The sequence below is a fragment of the Bombus bifarius genome, unplaced genomic scaffold (genome assembly GCF_011952205.1).
Source record: "Bombus bifarius isolate JDL3187 unplaced genomic scaffold, Bbif_JDL3187 scf7180000008008, whole genome shotgun sequence".
Lineage (NCBI taxonomy): Eukaryota > Metazoa > Arthropoda > Insecta > Hymenoptera > Apidae > Bombus > Bombus bifarius.
Window position 1 is genome coordinate 455231 of NW_022884386.1, and position 9235 is coordinate 464465.

At 32.7% G+C, this 9235-nt stretch overlaps 2 protein-coding genes across 3 annotated transcripts in view; both read right to left on the reverse strand.

Moving 5' to 3' along the window:
* The window catches only part of LOC117206746 (ubiquitin-conjugating enzyme E2 H), a 47300-nt gene extending 43200 nt beyond the window's left edge, over window positions 1-4100 (reverse strand). For both annotated transcript variants that reach the window (XR_004487433.1, XM_033446342.1), the window contains exon 1: window positions 3423-4100. Coding sequence is in view for 1 of the 2 variants with exons in the window: in XM_033446342.1 (XP_033302233.1) it covers window positions 3423-3475 (53 nt within the window). In the remaining variant the exon portion in view is untranslated. The remainder of the gene's footprint in view (window positions 1-3422) is intronic.
* A 1032-nt stretch (window positions 4101-5132) lies between these two features.
* On the reverse strand, window positions 5133-9139 carry LOC117206743 (protein wntless). The gene is made up of 12 exons (XM_033446334.1): window positions 8855-9139; window positions 8373-8560; window positions 8197-8302; window positions 8003-8127; window positions 7770-7925; window positions 7514-7691; window positions 7314-7441; window positions 7220-7225; window positions 6987-7148; window positions 6687-6914; window positions 6420-6573; window positions 5133-6326 (listed from the first exon to the last, which is right to left on the reverse strand). The coding sequence occupies exons 1-12, from the start codon at window positions 8958-8960 to the stop codon at window positions 6226-6228; spliced, it is 1638 nt and encodes a 545-aa protein (XP_033302225.1). The 5' UTR covers window positions 8961-9139; the 3' UTR covers window positions 5133-6225.
* Between the last annotated feature and the right edge of the window lie 96 nt (window positions 9140-9235).

Sequence of the window (9235 nt, forward strand, 5' to 3'; positions counted from 1 at the left end):
ACTTGGTAACTTTTTAAAATCTACAGAAACGATAAGAAGTTACGCAACAAGGAATATTATATGTGTTGATGTATGTACATATATACTTTTAATTAATATTCTATTCACTATCTTTATCGTTTAAACGTTAGTCGTTAATATTAATATTTCAAACGGTCTTCCTATGCTAACGAATGCAATTCTTAATAGAACTATACCGACCGTACTTTTCTGTACAATGTCAAAATAATACAAAATAATAAGAACGAAATACGAACAACCGATAGAACTGGAATAGCGGATAAAACGGATATATTTCAAATTAACGTGTAACGAAACATTCCTTCGTCGTAAACGTTAATTGACTTTAACCGTTTTACCAGCGTTTTAACCGTTTCATGCTTCCTAATAAAATCTTAAAAAACGAATACCTACGCTTCTACTCTTCGCGTACACGGAATACAAAAGCATAGAAATTCACGCGATAAAAGAAACTCGAGTAAAGAGCAAAGTATGTGCAAATACCTTCGAGTTATTTCGATCAAAGATTCCATTCCACTACGAGAGTCGACTTTAGCTGTTCTACTCGTACTCTACTACTACTTTACATCTTATCAAAAAAAAAAAAAAAAAAATTCAAGAAGATTCGATCGAAACCGTATGGAAAAATACTGTGCCGACACTAGTTTACTGAAAACTAATTTACCAGGAATTTTTCCAAAAAAAACAAGTTTTACCAGTAGCTACTGATTCTCCAAACGGAAAGACAATTTATTAACAACCAATTCGAATTTGTGCAAATTAAAAGAAAAAAGAGACGAACACGATCAGGAATTAATTTACCAGATTTCAAGTAATGCCGATAAAAAATTTCTCAAAAGAGACGTATCGGAGGAAGAAGTATATCAGAACTTAACGAGGCAAATCCTAAGTCACTAAGAACGAGAGAAGGAAAAATGTAGAAAATACAAATGTTTATGAAATAGATGAGGCTTAAGTATAGAGGAAGAGAAAGAACTTAAAATAGAGAGTGAGGGATTTGTACGCGATACGCATCCGGTTCCTCCCACATTTCCGTTTCACGAGATAACAGTCAATTCGGCTTTCAATCTATTTCGATGTGAACGTCTCCTTTGGAGAATATGTTTTGATTGAATCGAATCCGGGTGAAAAAAAAATAACGAGTCAGACTGTCGGCTTATTTATCACGAAGTCGCTATTAATACGGATTCTATAACGCATACAGTCCGCTTTCACCGTTATTAAAATGGAAATATTTATCTAACTTTATTTATCTGATCGAATCGCCGTATAAATTCAGTTGAATTTGAAATGCGAGAATTTAAAGTTCCCGTTGAAGCAGACCTGCATCGATTTCTTTTAGCTTCGCTTGAAATCTTTTTATGTTTTCATTATTACGCAAACAAACAATCCTTTTCTTTTAAAGTAAATAACCGTGTAACTTTCTGCTATTTTTATTTTTTATAAAAATATCGCCATACTTTCGATCGAATTGTTCTTAAATATCTTTTTAAGGTTGAAAGAAAATATAAAAAGGAAATTTTTAATATCAAAATACAGGCAAAGATGAAAATACTAGAAATATAAGTGAAAAATGTGCTAAATGAGAGATTTACCCCGCAAACAGAAATATATACAAATTTTGTCGAGTTTCCCTAAAACAACAAAGAACACGTAAGTAAACGGCGAAGATATATAAACTCCAACGAAATTTCTAAGAAACGTGTTTACACAGAGGCAGATGCCTTTCCAAAACTGGACTATTACTAACGTTAGTACGCGTAAACGAATCGAGAGAAAGCCTTTCGAGAAATTTGAAAACTCACAGGGGGTATCTCTATCGAAGGAGGAAAGAACGAACAAGTCCAATTCACTTTGCTCACCGAAACGCTTGCAAATTTAATGTAAGCTTCAACAAAGACTGATCGATGTTACGGGGCACTAAAGAACTCGATAGAGAGAGAGAGAGAGAGAGAGAGAGAGAGACTATCATCGTTCTAGAAAAACTGACTAGCATTCGTACATGAACGTCTGCACAGCAATGATAAGCGAGACGCGACGTTACGTTACGCAAAAATCAATTTCTTACGAATCGAGGTCAGATACAAACATGTACAGGTATATTTGTAATTCGTTCTTTTGTCTTTATAATTATGAATTATTATATAGCTTAATTTTTTGTGACAGTATTATTTTGTTACATCGAGGATTAAACGAAAGTTGGAAATAACGAATTCTATGACATTGATAATATTAAAAGAACGTTAGGATAGTCGTTAGAAGGTGTGCGTGATATTAAAACAATTGATCTTTTTTATCTGTAAATACGACGATTAGAAGCGATGAGAAACGTCATCGTTCTTCCCACCTAACTCAAATATTTACCGTGGAGGGTTAAGAAATTATTAGTCACTAATTGTCACGCGATTTATCCAAGATATCATTGTATGAAAAGAAAAAATCGCGACATTGTTGTAACTATATTATTTTTATTGCCCTTTCTTCTCCTCTTACTCCTCATTCATATTGTTTATCGTTTTTACGTATTATTATCGGTGTAAAATTTGACACATCGCGTTATTCCCATGAACTACTCGGTTGAGGTTGAAACACGTTGATGACGTCTCAATTATCGTTAGTTGCGCTTCACTCTATGTCAAACCAACGCTAACATATATATATATATATATGTATATATATATATGTATGTGTATGCCATTATTTGACGCGCAACTTGAAATATTTACGGTTGCCAATGTATGTATAAATATAAAAGATATTTCAAATACGAGTCGATTCGAATCAAACGGTCTCGACATTAAAAAATTCGTTAGTGAAATCTGCGATACAAGACAAAATGGAAAGACTAAGATGAAACAAAGAACTGAAGAACAAAAATGAAATCTAACCTTTAAAAGCCACGACCGTGTAGCATACACTCGCCGTGCGTTATTAAACGAATAAGATAAAGCTGCGCACACACGTAGCACAGAGACGTAGAGTCAGCTGGTTAAAAACAGCTGTGTCCCGTCATCGACAAAACGAGGAATTAAATATCCCTCGTCGTCTCGTGAAACACCATTGACATTGCACCGCGTTATTTCTCGTCGACCTATAAACCGATCATACATGATAAACAACCGATCCCGCGGTAACATGCACATGCATACTGCGTAGGTCTTGCATTCGCAAACCCATGTGCAGGCCTCTCTTGCACTCGATTGCAAGCACGTGCGATAGAGCGAAAGAGAAAGAAAGAACGAGAACAAGAAAATGGGAAGGGATACGAGCAGAGTGGTGAGGGAGGAGAAGGGTGAGAGAGACAAAGAGAGAAAGAAGTGGGGATGAGAAGAAGGAGAAGAAAAAAGAAGACAGAGATACAAATAGCAAGTAGGAGAAATAAAAGTGAATTTCAAGGATACAATTTGAGAACGTCCGTGTCCATACGTCGTTTTCCAGCGCTGGGGGACGACATATTTATCGTCTATTAACGCAGCAGAGCCCTTCAACAGCAAGTCCTTGAATCAGCTGAGCTCGATCGTCGTTTAGGAAGGGCCTCTGACTGCTACGGATTATTTACCACAGCAGAAACCCACGAAACGTATCGGTCTTTTCACCACTGTGATATAACACACTCTCTCTGTTTTCCTCGTACAGTTATTCAGCACCGAGAAAAAAAAACAAAGACACGCGCGCGTGATGGTCGCTAAGTCAGTCGTTGGATGTTCGGACGCTCGCCACGAAGGAAAACGACACGGGACGAATTCCGCGACGTCAGCGTTTAATGATGTTTTCTACGGATGAACAAACGTACGGTCTCTTGAACAGCAGCGATATACAAAAGGTCTTCCTCTTTTGTCCGTCCGGACCAAGTCAAAAACCTCGGGCTAGAGAATCATTTCACCATCACCAACGACGACCCGTTTTCAGAGACTCGTTACTTGTCGACACGTTTCTCGCGCACACAGAAAACAATTCTTTCCCCTAAACCTCCTCCGCCTCCACCACTACTGAACGCCTGTTCTCGTGCACCCCACTGTCAACTCACAGACTTCACTGCATCTGATTCCGTTTCTGCACTGCTCTCTTCCTTGCTGCTACCTCTGTCTCACGTTGTGCCAGTGAATGCGCGCGCACAATACAAAATCCCTGCTATGATCCAACGAATCACCGCTGGTTCTTTCGGTCAACCAATATTACTAGAATTAGACCGAATTCCATATAAACTACCTAATATTGCCTGCTATTTCATTTTCTAGAAAACTACGAAATTCAAATTCCATACCCAATAGATATATGTATGTGGTAATATTTTATAAAAGAAATATTCTCAAATTTCAAGGAATATACATATTCCAATACTTGTTTATATTTTATTATTAGATGATTTATCTACGCGAATTACTTACTTCGTTACGAAACATATATGAAACAATAAATTAATGTTGTATTCCGTAAATAAGACGATTACAATATACGTACAATATATAACCACTTACGTCACGAAGTATTTACGATTTTAAGATACGCAAAACATCTGTGATAAAATTATCGTATATGAAAATAAGTACAAGATGATTATGGATAAATTTGAATATGAATTGATTAATGTTTAATTTTAAAAATACATAAAAAAATCACTAGTTCCTGGTAACACTGTGAAATAGTATACATCAATGACATATATCTGGAATTTGAATTTAAATACATTATGAGAATTCTGATATTTATATAAATAATAATAAGATATAAACAATACACAAAATATTTATAAATATCCTATAAATACCTTTTTTAACCAACGATATAAAATCCAATATCTATTAAATTTTAAGAAATCTGACATTTGAAATTAACCCTTCACACACATATTATGATAAATTAAATGAGCGCGTATACGAATAAAATTATGAGGAAATAGTTCAATTACACAGCAATTATTCTTGTAAACAACAAATTGCGAGGACGGTTCGACAAGTCGAATGTGGCACAATTCGCCTTTTACTTGGACGTTTAATAACGTTGAAACAAAAGACATATCTACAACGAGAATATTAACATATACATAACATATATATACATATATCGCATATGGTATTATCATAATATTTAGTAATTCGATAAAGTTATTCTAACAAATTGATTTATTTAAAAAATGTATAAAAATTACGAATATAAAATTTTGTCTAATGTACAAAAGAAAAATGTGTGAAGTAAATACTATACCAAAGTTCAGTAATAAAAATATACAAAAATTTGAGTTTGTTAAAATATTAATACGTTACATTTTAGTTACTCCATGTTCTTAAAATTATTTCAAAAATACGATAATTAATAATATACAAAATTTGTTCGATTATTGTTCATTAATACAATTCATTCAATACATTGAAGATATAGAAAATACTAGTTCTGCTGCTTCAAATATAAGTACTCTACATAAGTAATATGCACTAAATTCATTCTACTAAATTGTTACAAATTTATTGCACCCTTTTTTTGTTCAGGTCTACCTTGTTGCATGCATACGTCTTAAACTCTAATAATTATAGCAATAATGCATCGGAGTTAGTAAAAATATGTATGAAATATATATTATACGTATTGATCGAAAGGAACTTAATACTGCCAAATGTAGATTAATCCTTTTTGTATAATAATAATAAATAATATTGAAATACCCATGTTCACTATCATATAGCTACCATTAAAATGCGCGTTTACAAATGTTAATTATGGATAAATGCCCAATATTGATATGTTCTATGAAACGACGGAATAGATTATTTATCGTTAACGAAAATAGGTAATGTGAATTGTTCGATAGAAGATATTTAGATATTTAGATTTAAGATGGAATGTTTTATAAAATAACGATACCTATATATTATTCTAATTTGATAACGTACAAAGACGAACATGAAGAAAATCTAGAGATAATATGGCTCGCTATTCGTTTCGCTTAGAAGTAATAGTTGTTAAATATATAAAATATTAAGTAAATGTACCATAGAAAAAGTAAAGCTTAAAAAATATTTTTCATAATAAATAATTAATTTTGGCATTAAAAGATTACTTGTCAGAGTATTATCAGTCCTTGCATTCTCTATAAATATCGGAAGTCCTTAATTCATATTTATAATTTTCCATGCTAAGTTTAAGTACAAAATTGCGTTGACTGGTCGGTTACCACTGTTCTACTTCTTATAAAAAAATGTGTACTACTTATTCTAATGCTGCTTTTCGTGCGAATGCTGTCAAAGACAACGTTTCATTAGGATCAGTAGATAAACGTGAAAATTCAATTTCTTCGCTAATACTATTTTCTGAAAGAAAATTAAATTCACACCAAATTGAGAATACGGTACAATAAATAATTAATAAAGAGATATAGAAACATATACAGGAAGTATAGTTACCGGATGGTTCAATAGGCCACTGTTTATGTGATGGTGCATATAAACACAATAATGCTATAATGTAAATATTCCACATCCCGTATACACCAGTGAAAAATGCCGATGTCATTTCCAAATGTAATTCTTCATCCCATTTCCACTGCCCTTCCGCAACCTATATTATGAGTATAATGACATCATTCCTCACTGTGCTAATTTATTTCTCCTTCACACATTAAATTGTTAATATTAACGCAATATTTACAAACACAATATTGAAATAAATACCTGACCAAGAATAAAACCAACAACCGTTAAAGATGCACACAATAGCGTAGCAATCATCAAAAATTTAAATCGATATATTACGCCTTCATAGTGTAAACGTCGTGCCGAACTCATACTAGGTAATGCAGCTCGTTTTGCACTAATATTCATGAATACTTTCCATATCATGTAAGCCAAGAATATTAAGTACACGCCAGCAGATACTCCAGCTAAGATTATAAAAGACAACTATTTATTGTATACGTCAAGGAATACGAACTGTTCGAACACAGAAAGAAGATATTTAGTGCAAAAGGATACAGCAAATTTAGTTCCAAGATCTGTAACCCAAATTGAGTAGAATGGATTTCGTAATTGCACCCCACGTTCACACATATCAAATACAAACAATGATAGACATCCAATGCCTACCGCAGAAAGATGACGCCAGTAACACTTTAGAGAATTTCTTTGTTCGCCTTCCTAATTAGAAAACAATAAAAAATCACATTTTCACGACAAAACAATCATATAAAATATTATGACAGACTTACCTGTATCTGTAGGTGATAGAAGGTGATGCATAAACAGAAAGAATTCATTAGTATGTAAAAAGTCAAATTATTTTCATATATTTGATGTACATACCATAAGATGTTCTCCAGCAAACACAAGCCAAAAAGATAAAAGAATTGCATAGAACACTCCCTGTCTAATATCGCCCAATAAAAGCATAAATGGCATATCATAGGCAAGTGTTAAATATTCCAGAGGCACTAAAAGAATTACATTCAAACATAAATATATAGTCAATTCTTATATAACAGAAATAAAACTATACAACTTACTGTTTAAAAACGATAAAGCTATGCCCAATGCTAAAAGTAAGTACTCCAACAAAGCTGGTGATCTGGAAAGCATATGTACTCGTCTCCAGTACCAAGTAAGAACACACAGGACGATTGGGAAGTAAATAGTCTTTAAACTGACCCACACTTTTGTAAATCCACCATTTTGATTGATAGCCTGAAATATAAAAATGCTAATTTAATACTTCAAATCTTTATATATGTAAAAATTAAATTTGAAATGCTACATATTTACTGTGAACCATAAATCAGTTATATGTCCCAAACCCTGATTAATATTTCTGTCAGTATCAGCAGGAAGACGAATATTTAGAAGATAATAATCATGAAATAGAGATCCAAGTTCAAACAATGGTACCACACTGCAGTTGTAATTGTACTGCTCCATTGCCTATGCAAAATAACTATATCAATAAATATATATCTACTTTAATTAATATGATTATAACTACTATTTTATATATTTACATCATCAATACTACAATCTAGCATTCTTTCTACCACAGAGGCTGCATATGGTTTCCAAGCATCATCTGGATCTCCTTTGTTCCTATAAGCAAGTCTTGCATCCAATGTTATCTTAGTCCTAGGAGCTACAAGAAATGACAGTTAATATACGTAACTGATATCTACTAATAGATATATATTTTTTGATAGATCACCAATTTCTATCTGGCTGTGATAAACAATATCCACTTGCAAAACACCTATTAAGTTTTGTTGCCATCTAGAATAATCAAGTTGCATGCTACTTCGAGGTACAGGCATCTGTAAAATAAATAATAAATATTTAAATATGATTTGTATTTCTTGAAATAACTTAATTTCAAACACATACCTGAAATGTATAAACAACTTGATATGCTTGATGGTGACTGTCAAAACTGAACCGATTCATATCAACAGGAGTACATGATCCTTTTCCCCTTGAATAAAACCATTTTCCTCCTCCTGGTTCAGATCCATTTATACGAATATCTTTGCAAGGTGTACCAAGCACATTCTGGCTACTAGCTGGAGTTGGAGCTAAAATATTATTTATAAGTTAATAGATTTATAAATAGCCATTTGTAGTAACCAAATTCATTAATTGGAATGATTAGTAAATAAATTCATCACTTTTATTCAATACAATTTTTGTACACAGAGAATAGATAAATTCTATAATTATCCTTAATAATAATTTAAAAAGTAAATATACAACTATTTATTTACATATGATCTGGTATCTTCTTAATACATTTAAAATCAAACTTAACACTTAACTATAGTCAGAATTGTAACAATTGTAACAAAAATGTTTGACGTTTCTTAACTTACCGATAAGCCCGCCTATTAGAAAACAAACTATTTGCGCGATAACGAGTAATATTACAAGTACCGAAAGCTTTCTACCGCTTAAATTTTCTATGATTGTTCCCTGCATTTTTTAAATACAATGATTTACTGTACTCGTTTATAATATCATCTATTCAAAATACAAAGTCACCAAAATGACGCACAAGGAGACGCGTTTGTTCGGAAAGTATGTGAAGAGCAGTTTAACGTGCTTTTCGAGTAGCTTCGCTTTTCAAAATGGAAGCTGTGACATACCAATATTTATAGAAATTCTTGTGAAAATCTCTAAAAAGATCCTATGAACCAATCATCTTATATTCAATGTTGCCAACGATCATTGCAGAGATTTACAAAGCATAGGAA